This window comes from Corvus cornix, chromosome 4, assembly GCF_000738735.6.
Source record: "Corvus cornix cornix isolate S_Up_H32 chromosome 4, ASM73873v5, whole genome shotgun sequence".
NCBI classification, from domain to species: Eukaryota; Metazoa; Chordata; class Aves; order Passeriformes; family Corvidae; genus Corvus; species Corvus cornix.
This window is the reverse complement of record NC_046334.1, coordinates 61,509,622-61,524,419: the sequence shown is the minus strand read 5'-3', so window position 1 is coordinate 61,524,419 and position 14,798 is coordinate 61,509,622. Positions and strand designations below refer to the sequence as shown.

The 14,798-nt window shown below is 42.6% G+C and overlaps 1 protein-coding gene across 1 annotated transcript in view; it reads left to right on the top strand.

Annotated features, from left to right (window-relative positions):
- Window positions 1-3,175: 3,175 nt before the first annotated feature.
- Window positions 3,176-14,798, top strand: part of PPP2R2C (protein phosphatase 2 regulatory subunit Bgamma) — a 202,551-nt gene continuing 190,928 nt past the window's right edge. Inside the window, exons 1-2 of the mRNA XM_039550576.1 lie at window positions 3,176-3,278; window positions 3,469-3,549. Coding sequence (XP_039406510.1) covers window positions 3,263-3,278; window positions 3,469-3,549 — 97 coding nt within the window. The 5' untranslated portion in view covers window positions 3,176-3,262. The remainder of the gene's footprint in view (window positions 3,279-3,468; window positions 3,550-14,798) is intronic.

Below are 14,798 nucleotides of genomic sequence, written 5' to 3'. Positions count from 1 at the left end.
GGCACCGCCTCCCGGCGTAGAATTAAATAAATAAATGAAATAAGGGGCAGGAGTTCCCTCTCGAACGGGAGGGTTTTGAGGCCCGAGGGGGTGACTCCGCCTTAGCCCCGAGCTGCGCTGCGGGTGCGCGGCATCGCCGTAGCGGGGGGTGAGGGACGGAAAGCGCAGCCCCCGGGTGGCTCTTGCTGACAATTGCGGAGCTGGTTTTCTGATAACACTGGACTGCTCAGGGAGAGGCTGAGTTCTACATCTTGGACACCTATAAATCTTTTTTGTTTTTAGGAAATTCCTTTGAATCGAGCGCGAGTACTTTATTTCATGGTATACTAGTTCGTTACGGATTATTGTCTGCATCTCTGAAGTTTTGAAATTGAAGAAGGATTACATTTTATGTGGTTGACCTTCTGATCCCACTGAAATTGGTTTTATCACTTGTTTTATCGCTGCTAGGAACAGGTGGACCTGTGCTGAGAATTGAAAAGGTATACGCTTCAGTCTGCATAGAATCCTAGTGAAAAGGGAAAAAATCCAACCCCAAACTAAAAAATGTTATCGTATAATGTAGTCCAGTCTCCTCAGAAATTTTTGTCTGCAGTTGCACCAGTTTCTCCCCATTAAATCATTGTGATATTGAAAGCCAAAACAGATTAAACTATTTTTTTAAACTTTGATTCTTAAAAATACACACACTATAGTATAAATAGACTACCTTCCTTAAGTTCTAGTTTGAGTAAATGACATGTTTTTAACAACATTATAATTCTGAAATAACACAAAATACCGTATCAAAGTTGTCGCTCATTTCAAACAGCGCAACAGTAAAGAACATCAGATGAAGGTGCATAACTGCTCTCGCCTTCAAGTTTGGTGTGGATTTAGTGCTACTAGATCCCAAACCTAGTTAAATCAGTCATCCCTCTGTGATTGGAGGAAACAATCACAATTAGTTTAGTAGTTTTCATCTGCAGATTTTGATAGAAGTAAAAGATTAATTCATACTGGACTAGCTGGCTCTTAGGTGCAAATTAACCCATCTCAGTATTCAAGACACCTATAGAAATGGATCACACGGTGTAAATACAATTTGTATTGATCTTCTCGTTTTAGAAAGAAGTAAACATGTGCTGCTTTACATACCAAACTTGGTGATTTTTTTAACATACAAAGTTTGTAAATAATTGAAGTCCAGAATGAAAAATACTATACGTGAGTCAGTAATAGTGACTTGAACACCATATAATGGCCATTAAATATAATATGAATAGATTCTCCCAGAACAGGGCCTTTGTTTGCTAATACATATGGTTTAGAGTTCTCTGCAAAAAAAAAAAAGAGGCTAACACTGGAATGCTAAGATTAGTTTTATTTGTGATAATTCCTTGTCCTGAAGAGCAATCACGGTCTGTAGGTAATTTTTAGGGGAAGTTAGTATCACTATAAGCAGCTGGATGAAGCTTTACTTTAATACGGATCTACAATACTTTTATTCCCCTCAGATCATCAGCATAAACGTTTTCAGTTCCAAGAATGCTAGTCCACATCCAGGAAACATATGGCTTGGGGATATATATACACACACTGTCTAAACAAACCAGTGTTTTTACCTCAGAAGGCATTATTATCTTCATAATTTAGGTGGAGTTCCCAGAAAAGCTTAAGTATTGGTGTTTTGCTTTGTTTCTAAAAGTAGCTGGGAAGATTTACTGAATGTTACTCCCATTTTAAATCTATTTCCTTCAAAAACTGTAATTGTACTCCTAATTCTTTCACAAAGGCCACAGTGTGCCAGTCTTGGATGCAGTGGAGAAGAATGTAAATATTTAAACAGAATACTTTTATTAGGAAAAAATGAATCAAACTGCCCACAGTTTACACTAAAGGTACCAGGAGGGTCTCTACTTTCTGCAAGAAGGGATGAATGCAGGTATGTCAGGTGGAATTTATGCCGAAAGCAATTCTTCCCTGCCATTTACATAGTGTTTCACAAATAGCCAAAAGATAGATGGAGGAGCCAGTGTAATTGTGCCATGACAGCTGCCTACATCGATACTTTATCATCTTGTTGGCTCCTAATATCATAGTATGACTTAATTATAGTCTTCCTCTATTCTTTCTTAAGCTTTTCTCACTTGCCTATGCAAAGTGTGGATGCTCCCTTTGACACAAATGGTGCTATACGTGGGCCTCTGACACTGTTACCTTGATAAGACAGAAGACGTAGGCAGGATGCTGTCAACTACAAGCTAAGCAGTCACAATTGTCTTAAATTTAGTATCCAGAAAGTCACATGGTGAACAGAACAATTAATGTACCTGTACATTTCCCTCCTGTTGTGTTTCGGGGTGGAAGTCTCTTAAGTAAAGGCATTTATTAATATATATTTGCTCTAGCTGACTGTTTCAGTGTTTTACAATTTGCTATTCCCCTAATCATTTGCCACTGAAGGCAAAGGTCACTGCACAAGAGCACTTTGGGCTTACTTGGTAACAGGTTTGCTTTCTTATCAACCTCTAAGGGATGCTGTAAAGACAGTCTGTGGATACACAAGGGCTCATGGACCAGATGAAAACCACTCTCCAGCCTCGCAGTGTATATCTGCCCCGACAGTTTACGTGGCATTTGTAGCCTTTATCAGTAAGATAGCCCAAGTGGCCTAATGGTAAAAGAACTGAGGTGAACGTCGTGAGGCAAACGCAGTCGTGGCGAGGAGGGAGAGGCACTAGGGCCGCTGACATGGGTGCCGCTGGCACTGGGTGCGTGGTGTGCGGTGTCTCCCAGGGATGTGCATCCAGGCTTCGGGGGCAGCCGGGATGCGCGCCCATGCTCGCCAGGCCACGGGCGGCACCTGCGGGGAACTCACACGGAAGCGGGACGGGCAGCAGGTGGGGCTCTCCTGGCCGGGACAAGGCGAGGCTGGGATCTCGCATCTCGCCAAAGCCGCCGCGTCCGGGCTCGCCTCAGACTGCGCGGGCCGCCCAGCCCCAGTCCCGCCGCGGTGCCAGGGCTCCCTCGCACCTGTTGGGGCCGCGGCTGGGCCCGGTGCGGTGGGTTCTGGCGAGGCTGCGCCGCCTCCGCCGGGAGCTCCGGGCGGAGCCTTCCCTCCTTCCCGTCCTCCCTCCCCCGGCTCCCGAGCGCCCCGAGGCAGCGCCGGCTGCCTGCGCCCGCTCCGCTGGGAGAAGGAGGAGGCACCGCGAGCCACGGGCGCTGGGAGCAAAGCAAATAACAGTTCAGAGCAGTGGGCGCCTTCCGGAGGGCAACACCCATGTCCCACAAACAGGGTATCTGGAAACGCGCTCCTTCCCCCGGCGCTCGCTGTCCCTTCTCATCCTTCCGTTCCCTTCTCAGCTCCCTCGATCTCTCCTCCCCACTCTGCTTCTTCCCCCCGCTGCCACTTTCCCTTGTCCCTTCCTCAGCCCTGTGCCCCCGCTGGCCCTGTGCCCGACTGACTGTGCCTTTCCTCCTGCCCAGCCGGCGGCCCCCCAGGCGAGAGCGCGGCTGACTGGTGCCTCTACCAGCTCAATGGAGCAGCCGAGTTCGAGGTCTCTGAAGGTGAGTACAGGGATGCTGAAGGGGCGCGTCGCCTCGCTCGTGTCCCGGCCGGCAGCGCCTGGAGAGACGGGGCTCGCTGGTGGCAGAGAGACCGGGCCAGCCGCCCCAGCGCTGTGGGGCGGCGGAGGCGGTGCGTGTGTCCAGGGCAGGAGGGGAGTCCTGGCAAAGGGCTACCCGCCAGTGGTTTGCATGTTCCAGGTGTTGTGAAAGTGTCTTGGCTGGTTTCGTTTTGGTTGTTTTGGGGGAAAAAGTTTGGTTTACCTGTAGCAGCCTAGGTGGCATGAGTCCTTTTGGCCTTGGCGTCAGTGAGTGCCGGTGCAAGGTGGGCTGGAAAGTTTTCTGGCCTTTTTTCACTCCTTAACTTTGACGAAAGAAGTCATCTGGAAAGTTTTATTTATTAATATTCTGTGATCAGCAGAACAGTCTTTGGGTGCCAGGGCAGGAAAGTCTCCCCTCTGTATTCGAACTGTGTATGGTTTTGAACACGCAGAGTATTTAAACTTAGGTGCAAACCTGTATTTTCCAGGATGCCAGATGTGTAGCATGCAGTGCCCATAAGCATCTTCCAGTATCTGTTTTCAATTAGTTAAGTGGAACTAAGATCTCATCTCAATGTTTTTGGTCTGACGGGGTTATATATTTCTAAGAAGAGTGTATTTACTCTTTGTAAAGGTTTAAAATGCATCAGAAGTTGAGTTAGACTGAAAAACTTTCCAGTACTGAGGCAGGTGGCCCACCATAATAGATTGGCTTCAGATTCAACATTAAGGAAAGCTTTTCAACAGGGGAGCACTGGAATATATGAATTAGGTAGACAATGAAACCCCATTCACTTGAGGTATGTTTGTTTCATAAACATACGTTGAAGTGATAAAGCTACAGATCTTGCCTTGGGGCAGGCAGATTACCTGTTTGGAGTATCTTCAGCTGTTATCCGTGATCCTTTGGGATGTGAAGTTTTGTGTTACATCTTGTTTTTTGCTGTTTGGAGAAATTATTTAAACCCCAGTGTGCTAATAATAAGCTATAGCTTGATCAAGGTTTTGGGTTAAATATTTCCTTCCAATTATTCCGTGGTGGTTTATATTTCAAGGTGTACTTAATAGTGTGTGTAATTACACACAATTGCATACTAAAGCATTTATCAAAAGATGTTGTGATTTTTTGCCTACATGATTTTTTTGGTGAAACTGCATACTGAACCAGATGTGATGACGATAGATGGGGGTGGAAATTACATCCGTGTGAGGGAGTGTAATGAGTGAGTGACAGCAATTCTTAGGCATCACAGAATGCTGAAAATGAGCTTTAGGTTGGCATTTACTTTCATTTAAAGATTTGAATGAGTAGAATATGCTTCTTAACCTCATTTGCCTGGGTAAATATCAGTGTTTCAGCAGTGCTTTGAGATGATAATGTTTTTTCTCAACAGGTGTTTTATTCCTTTGATTTATTGGGTCATCTCTTCTCACAGGGCATGTTTTTTTAAAATTACTTTACTAACTCTGATTTCAGTTCTCTTTAATGATGCCAATTTTTGGATTCCCAGTTTTATTCCACAACTGAAATAGGAATCTTACATGTTTCCTCTTTACTCAGCATGGGAATATGTGAAATTCAGAGACCAGAAAACAAGCTGAAGCAATGTAATTTGATCACACAAATTGTAGAATCAAAGTCGTCTGCAGGTAGTAAACCCTGTTTATGTTTAATAGGATTGTATACAAACATGACATGTATTAAATGCCACTGAAGTGTAGGAACACATACAGCAATATAATCAGCACATTTTGCACAAAAAACAATTCAAAGAAAAGTCCGTGGTGGCAGGTGACTTGACCTCTTTTTCATGACAGTGTTTCTGGATAAAGTCCAAATCTTTTCCTTTGCTGAAGTTTGCCTCTAAAATAAATTACACAGAGCCAGATAGAATCCTTAGTTTAAAATGGGTTGTTCCTACGACTTCCATTGCAGACTTTCTTTTCTCTCTTTATCCCAGTTCTTTTTACTTTTCAGAAAGGCCATGACTTGTAATTGCAGCTGCATTGGTTAGGATCACCTAATTGATGGACAAAAGGACTAGTTTATCTATATTAAATATTATAGTGTGATTTATGTATCTAGATAGATATCTGTGTATATAAACATTTGCATAATAACGTTGTAAGTTCAGTTAGTCTTCTGGGCATCTCTTGTTGCTTTTACTATTGAATGCCTGCATTGACCTTGTGGTACTCTGTCAGTTAGACTTCAGAACTGTGTTCTGCAACATTTCTGTCTTAGCCTAGGAAAAAAATTATTCTTTTTCCAAAAATAGATGTGTTAAATGAGAAACATTCATTTACATAACAGAAAAGCAAAATTGCATATTTCAAATGCAAGGAAAAATAGAGCATAGTAAGTAAAATATCACAATCAAAGCCAAGATAATCATGTTTGATTTAGTCTTGCTGCCTTGAAACAAAATCCTATTTCAAATATTGCTACTTCTATAATTAACGTCTAAGTGCAAAATATGTTTTATTCATGCTAAAGATCTCAAAGCACTTTGCTCACAGTAAGTGCAGCCTCACAAAAGCTGTATGAAGAACAGTATTAGTGTATCCATTTACAGGCTTCAAGAATGAAATATAGAAGTTAAGGATGTGATTTTTTTTAGAAGCTGAATGTCAGCTATTATGCAGATAGCAACTTGGGACTTCTGAAAAGTCAAATAATTTGCTGTTTGTCCAATGGTCTAGTGAACTGTTACCAGGATTGCTTAATCTAGAGCCTTTGCTTTAAGTTCCAAACCACATTAACTTCTTGCAAACTGTATAAGTTAAAACATGTTTGAAATATTTATGCTGTGAATTCTAAGCTGGCATTATGTTATTCTAGATATGAATGATTATATGTTTAATGAAAAGATTCAGTCAAAAATCATATTTTTAGTTTCACTCTTAAAGTTACCTCATCAAAGACTTGAGATTGGCTTACAGTGTAAATTTTCTTTTCATCTATTTTGTGACTTTATGCTCTAGAGTGGTTGAAAGCTCTGTTAGCATCTGTTAGCCTTGTGAATTGCAATGTGAACTTTCCTGTTACTTACCTTATGCTGCTGTAACATTCTCTTTTATTTATGAGTAATTTGAAGTGAGATTTACTGAGAAGATGGGTAATCTACTGTTTTGTTGTGAAAGTACAATTGAACAGTGTACGATTTTAAGGAACTAGAAGACTTGTGAACTGATTAATATGAGTTTAATCACTGTCAGGTTTACCTCCAATAGCTTTTTGTTTACTACAGTTTTCAATCAAAGACAGTAAGTCTGGATTTGGTTCACTACTGTCTTTTCCATTATTTCATCAATTCCATAGAAAGCAGTGTGGTTGCACGAGCTTACAACTGAAGTAATGTTCTTGTGAGTCATGTCTTCATTAGTAAGGTTTAACTAAATAGGAAGTTTCCATCTGTAGATGCTTTCACATTCCAGTCCTTTTGTGGCAGAACCAAATTTTTCCTTAGTCTTTTACAAAAAGGCATGGTAGCAGTCCTTTTCTTAACACTTCACTGTTTGCCAAGATTTCTTTCAAAGGATCATCACTGTGAATGGATGTTTTATTTCCATCTGAGTTGAATGGTGTGCTTTACAGAATGGGGCTTCGGTTGTCCACTTCGGAGATCACAGAATCACAGAATATGCCAAATTGGAACGGACCCACAAGGATCACTGAGTTCAGCTCCTGGCCTTGCACAGCAACATCCCCAAGAGTCACACCATGTGCCTGAGAATGTTGTCCAGACTCTTGAACTCTGTCAGGCTTGGAGCTGTGACCACTTCCATGTGGAGCCTGTTCCAGTGCCTGAGCACCCTCTGGATCTTCATGAACCTTTGTCTAATATCGAGCCTAAACCTCCCTGCCACAACTTCAGGTCATTCCCTGGGGTTCTGTCAGTGTTACCGCAGAGAAGCTTGAGCAAGCTGGAACTGCAGTGAGGTCTCCCCTCAGTCTCCTCAAGGCTGAACAAACCAAGTGACCTCAGCCACTCCTCACATAGCTTCCCCTCAAGGCCCTTCACTGCCCTCCTTTTGATGCTTTCTAATAGCTTTATATCTTTCCTATATTGCAGTGCCCCAAACTGCACACAATATTTGAGGTGAGGCCACTCCAGTGCAGAGCAGAGCAGAGCAGGCTGGTGCTTTGCCCAGCTCATGATGCTGTGCCTGATGTCCCCAGGACAGGGCTGGCCCTCCTGGCTGCCAGGGCACTGCTGACTCACGTTCAACTTGCCATTAACCAGCCCCCCAGGTGCCCTTCCATGGTGCTGCTTTCCAGCATCTCATTCCCCAGGCTGTCTGTACATCCAAGGTTGCCCCATCCCAGGTGCAGAATCTGCCACTTACCCATGTTCCCTTCATATGATTGGTGATTGCCCAGCCCTCTCATTTCTTGAGATGTCTCTGCAGGGCCTCTCTGCCTTTGAGTGAGTCAACAGCCCCTCTCAGTTTTGTATCCTCTGCAGACTTGCTCAGTAGCTCTTCCAGTCCTGCATCCACATAATTTATGAAGATGTTAAAGGTCACAAGGACGAGGATGGAGCCCTGTGGAACCCCACTAGTGACAGGTCCCCAGTCTGATATCCCCCCTCACGCCCCACCCATGAGCCAGTTGCTCACCCATCATATGATGTGTTTATCCACCTGTGTGCTGGATATTTTGTCCAGAAGGATCCTATGACAGACAGTATTGAAAACTTTACTGAAATCCAAAAAGAAGACATCAACTGTCTTCCCTTGATCATCTAGGTGGGTTACTTTATCATAGAAGGAAATCAGGTTTGATAAGCAGGACTTCCCTCTTGTGAATAGTGTGACCAGTGACTGTGAAATGTAGTGAGCTGATCCGTGCCTTTTCTGCAGACCACCATTCTGTTTTTATTCAAGGGAAATCAAAATGCTTGGGAGGGATTGATACTCCCCTTGCCTCACTCCGATGTACATTTACAGAATCACAGTATCAATTAATTTGGAAAAGACCTTTGAGATTGAGTCCAACCTATGACTAATCACCCTCATGTCAACTAGACCATGGCACTAAGTGCCACATCCAGTCTTAAACAGCTTAGGATACTGCCAGCTTGCATACAGTGCTGTAAGGTGTGTTACAGGGCTTGTGTGCACCCTGATGCACCCTCTGATGCTGTGTATGTGGATAATACCATTATTCCAGTCCTACCTCATACGTCCCTGTTTATACATTCAATATAAATCCCTGTATTTCATCTCTCCTTTATTTTGCGCTGACTTTTATTGGTATTTGGTTGGTTAACTATCACTGATGTCAGAGAGCTGCTGCAGCACATGGAAAGGGCTTCTGTTTGAAGTGTGGTCATCATAATTTACTCCCATTGTAACGCTGAATGTGGCTGTGTAAGACCAGACCCAGTAAATGACTCATTACAAGAAAATATGGGTATTTGATTATACTTCTAGTTGTTGCTGCACAATCTGACATTAAGTTTCAATATGAAAACTTCAGCATGATAGGCAAAGAGGAAGGGCTAGGGTATATTGAAATTGTATTTATGATAGCTTTACTTCTAGTGATACTTTTCTACAGTAGTCCATTTGTGATATTTTTATTGTGGTTTATGGAGTCTTTGTTTATACGTGGCATGGGTTTTGTAAGAATCATTCATTCAAATATTTCTGTAGATTATTATAAAAAAGACTGACAATAAAATACTGGAAAGTACATGTACTTGTTATGAAAAGGTGGGTGACTTATTTACATTTCTTATTTGTTGTTTCCTAATTTGGTGTTTTGATTAAGAGCTGGTTTGAATTTATGGAATAAATTAATTTTTTGAAGTACATTAAGATGATTTAATTAGAAGGATTCATAAAATCCTTGCCTACATAGTCTTTCCATTGGAACTTAATGAAAGTGCTAGAGTGTGTTTTCTCCTAAGAGTCATTAAGTGTCATTTGACTATAAAGCAAATACTTGTTAATTATTTATTTTGCAAATGTCTGACCAAAGACATTAGCTCCTTTTCAGTAACCTGAAAAGTGGTGTTGCTCTTTGGATTAAGCTCGAAAAACAGGCAAAGCTTTTTTTTTTTACTAGGTTTTCCGATTTTCCTATTTCAAGGACTTCACACACTCCTCTAACATTCTGTAGTTCTGTAATTCTCCTGATCTTAGATGCTATAAGTTGCAGCCTTCATCATCTCAGTTTCCAGAATGTGGTCTTCAGCCAGTTTCCTTTTTACTTTTTAGTCATAGAGTCACAGACTCATTTAGGTTAAAAACGACCTCCAAGATCATTGAGTCCAACCTTTGACCTAACATAACCATGTTTGCTAAACCATAACACTAAATTCCACATCCAGTCCTTTCTCGAATACTTCCAATGACAGTGAGGCCACCACCTCTCTGGGCAGCCCATTCCAGTGCTTAACCATTCTTTCAGTGAAGAAATTTTTCTTGATGTCCAGTCTGGACCTCCCCTGGTGCATCCTGAGGCCATTTCCTCTTGTCCTGTCACTTGTTACGTAGGGGAAGGGACTGACCCCACCTGGCTACAGCCTCCTTTCAGGTAGTTTTAGAGAGCGATAAGGTCCCTCCTGAGCTTCCTTTTCTCCACACTAAACACCTGGAGCTCACACAGCCACTCCTTATAAGGCTTCTGCTCCAGACCCTTCACCAGCTCTGTTGCTCTCCTCTGGACTCGCTCCAGCGCCTCAGTGTCTTTCTTGCAGTGAGGGGCCCAGAACAGGAGGCAGAACTCGAGGTGTGACCTCACAGTACAAGGGTACAGTCTGAGTACAGGGGGGTCAATCACTGCCCTGGTCCTACTGGCCACACTATTTTTGCTGCAGACCAAGATGTCTTGGCCTTCAGGGCACGTGGGTACACTGATGGCTCATGTTCAGTCACTGTCAACCAACAGCCCCAGATTCTTTTCCACCAGGCTGCTTTCCAGGCACTCTGTTCCCAGCCTGTAGCACTGCCTGGGGTTGTTGTGACCTAAGGACCCAACACTTGGCCTTGTTGAGCCTGTCTCAAGTGGCCTTGGTCCATCGATCCACCCTGTCCAGATCCCTCTGCAGAGCCTTTCTGCCCTCCAGCAGATCAAAATTCCCACCCAACTTAGCGCTGTCTGTGAACTGACTGAGGGTGCACTTGATCGTCTTGTCCAGGTCAACATTGAAGATGTTAAATGGACCTGGCCCCAGTAATGAGCCCTGAGGACACCACTGATGACTGGCCCCAGCTGGATGTAGCTCTGTTCACCACCACTCTCTGGCCTGGACACCTAGGCAGTTTTTTACCCAGTGAAGAGTATACCTGCCCAATCCATGAGCATCCAGTACCTCCAGGAGAATGCTGTGGGAAACATTTACTAAAGTCCAGGTAGACACATCCACATCCTTTTCCTCATCCTCATCAGTAAGTGGGTCACCTGGTCAGAAAAGATCAGGTTGGTCAAGCAGGATGTGCCTTTCATGAATCCATGCTGCCTGGGACTGATCCCCAGGTTGCTCTATACGTGCTGTGTAGTGGCACTCAAGATGATCTGTTCGTAACTTTCCCCAGCACCAAGGTCAGACCTGTAGTTTCCTGGATCCTCTCCCCAGCTCTTCATGTAGATGGGGCATCACACTGGCCAACCTCCAGTCATGTGGGACCTCCCTGGTTAGCCAGGACTGCTGGTAAGTGATGGAGAGTGTCTTGGCTAACTCTTCTGCCAGCTCCCTCAGTACCCTCAGGTGGATCCCATCCGGGCCCATAGGCTTTTGCCTTTCTGATTTTCTTACTATGTGACTTAATGATACCCTTTTACTCTTCTGGACTGGCCTGCCCCTTCTTCCAAAGGTCATACACTCTATATTTTTTTTTTCTTCCCCTCACCCCCTGAGTTCCAGCAAAAGCTCAGGCTGAAAGTTCAGCCAAGGTGGTGGTCTTCCCCACTGACTCATCTTTTGGTATGTGGAGACAGTCTGCTCCTGGGCCTTTAAGATTTCCTTCTTAAAGTATGTCCCGCCTTTCTGGACCCCTTTGCTATTAAGGACTGTTTCCCAAGGGAGTCTGAACCAGTGTCCTGAACAGCCCCAAAGCAAGCCTACCCTTGGGATGTCCGAGGTAGAGGTTTTGTTAATCCCCTTCCTTACTTCACCAAGAATCAAAACTTTTTATCATTTCATGGTCACTGTACCCAAGATGGCCTCTGATCACCACATCTCCCACCAAGCCTTCTCTGCTTGTAAACAGCAGGTTTAGCAGGGCACTGCTTTCCAGCCTGACACTTTACATACTCAGGTGGATTTTCTAGTCTCCGTTGGTTTTACTTTTCCTTCGTCCTCTGTACCTTTTCCTTGCAGAGGGAATTGTGGGTGGTCTCAGTCCACTGACTGTTCTACAGTTTGACAAAGATGTCTCTTCTCTGTGTCATTGGAAGTCTGCCATTTGCAGGAGGTGCCTGCTCAGCAAATCTTAGGTCTTTTCCCTCTCTCTCACTCTTTCCATGTCCACAAGGCTTTCCATTTTATATGATCCTTTCAGTTCCATCCAAATAACTCCTGGCAATTTTAGTTTTATCCATGCTTGAATGATCAAAATTTCCTTGGTGTTTCAGTTTGCCATATACTTTATGATGCACTCAGTATAAATATCTCGTGAAAGATGAAATCACATTGTTGTAGGCCTGATTATGCAATTTTTAGCAAGTCAAAAGCAGGCTTTCAAGTTACCTGGTCCAGATTTAACAGGGACATCTTCTAAGCACTGTCTTCCTCATTAAATATTCAATAATTTAATTTAGATAATGATTTTGTTATCAATAATAGCACTTGTGAAGTAAACAGTGATTTCATTTGGGCTGTAAATTTGCCATTTAGAGTAATTTTTATATTTAAGTCAAACATTGTCATTCAGCTTGAATAGTGATGGACAGACAATTTAGAGAGTACAGAATTGCCTGTGGTTCCAGCTGAGATACAGAAAAATCACCAGGTCTTCACAAGGCCTCCTATTCCATTAGAGGTCAAGTCAGAAAGCCAGGGTTCCTTTATGGAGATGAATTTTATATAGGGATAGAGAGTACCAATTTTCTGACCTTTCCAATTCCAGTTTATAAATGTGTGCAGAAATTGCCCAAGCTGTCTTGCAGGGTGTCTGAAGAGCTGATGCACAGAGAAGTTTTTTCTACTGTGCAAGGGTTTTTTTAGGTATGAACCTGTCAAAGCTGAAAGAAATTTCAAGAAGGTAAGATTCTTCTGTTTCAAGAATTGCAACCCAGAAGCTTAACTTCTGCAAATATGGATTCAGAAGTCATACTGCAGGCCACAGAGTTTGAGTTTTAATATTCTTATTGATCAGTTCTTTTCTGTAAAATGCATTTTTTTAGTAAAATGGTGAGAGATTTAAAGCAGAAGTCAATATAGTTTTTTTTCTTGCATGTTTGTACTGTCTGATGAAAAAATTCCAAAAGTATCGCAAACTATTCAGGTATTTTCAACTGCCTTTCCCTCATGTATGCTACTTGGATACAAACCCCTTATTCAAAATAATAGGCAATAGCTCACAAGTTCCTGTGTGATTGCCTAATGGCACATGACAAAACCCACCAGCAGTGAAAAGGTGTTACTTACTAGTCAGATTCTACATCTTGCCATCTCAGCTGAATTGTCAGGGTTTGGTGATCCAGAAGAGGGAGCTGCCACATAAATTTCTAGCAGTTTGGAACTTAGTGAGGTCTCTTTTAACCCCCCACCATGGAAATTTTTTTTGGTTTTTTTTTTTAAATTTTGTGACTGACTCCAGTGGTTTCATGTGATTTTTTGGTCACTCAATTCATAGTTTGCTGATTTCTAAGGACAGCATGAGAGACTTAGTTCTTTAAATTCCTTCAGTTTTCAGTATCAGGTCCATGTATGTTTTTAAATATTCTGCTTAAATAGCATGCTAAAACCTTTAGTTGACATGATGAATGCAGTCCCTTTTACTTAGTCTGCAGAGCTTTTTTAAACATAGGTGTTTCTGACTATCCCACCATGGATTTTTTATAGATGTTTTCTGTAGCCTGCAGGAAGAACTCTGTGGTGACTGGCCTTCCTCAGTGCAACTCCATGTGAGTCAGAAGTGGCTTCACTGTAGTATTTTTTTATGTGTAAGGAGTGATTCTTCTGTCACAGTAAGAACATACAGCTGGTATTTTGAATAAAGCAATATATATGTAAAATAGCAAAACCAATGTGCGCATTACAATGTGCTTTTTAATGTTCTTTCTCTCTCTTTTTTTTTCTTTAGCAGTGCAGAGCAATTTATAGTGAGTCAATCTATAATTTGTGAGCTACAAAACTAAAGAGCCATGAGGTACTGGGAGAAGGCATTAAAACATGTACTTATTAAAACTTGTACTCGTGTCAGGAAGGAGACCAGACTTCCCAAGCATCCTGAGCATATTTTCAAGTGCAAGATTTCAAGGTTCTGATACCAGTTGGTGGAACCCTAGATTGCCACTTGCTGTAATGATAGCTCTTATCAAAGCTATTGAACCTTCAGATTCATTGTTAGTCATTTTGTGTTAACAGCTGATGGCAGTGATGTGACTTTGTTCCATGAGGTAACTGGAGTACTGAGTATTGCATAATATATTCCTTGGGTTTTTTTGTCGTTAAAAGCTTGAGGGTACTCAGTATTAAGAAGCTTATATTTTTTTCTCATGAAGAAGAATGAATACAGCACTGTGTTGATTATATATTTGGGGGTGAGCACCTTATATATTTTGTGCAAATTTTGAGGTGCTGGAACATATCCAGAGAAGGGCAATGAAGCTGGTGAAGGGTCTGGAGCACAAGTCTTGGAGGGTGGCTGAGGGAACCAGAATTATTTAGCCTGGAGAAAAGGAGGCTCAGGATGGACTTTATTGTTTTCTACAACTACCTGAAAGGAGGTTGTGAAGAGGTGGGGGTTGGTCTCTTCTCCCAAGTAACAAGTAATAGGACAAGCAAAATGGCCTCAAGTTGAACCAGAGGAGGTTTTGGTTGGATATTAGGAAAAAAATTCTTCACTGAAGGGGTGTTCAGGCATTGGGACAGCCTGTCCAGGGAAGTGGTAGTTATCAAGCTGTGCCAAGGGAAATTTAGGTTGGATGTTAGGAAAAAGTTCTTTACTGAGAGAGTGATAAAGTTCTGGAATTGCGTGCCTGGGGAGGTGGTAGAGTCACCATCCCTGTATGTGTTTAAAAAAAGACTGGAT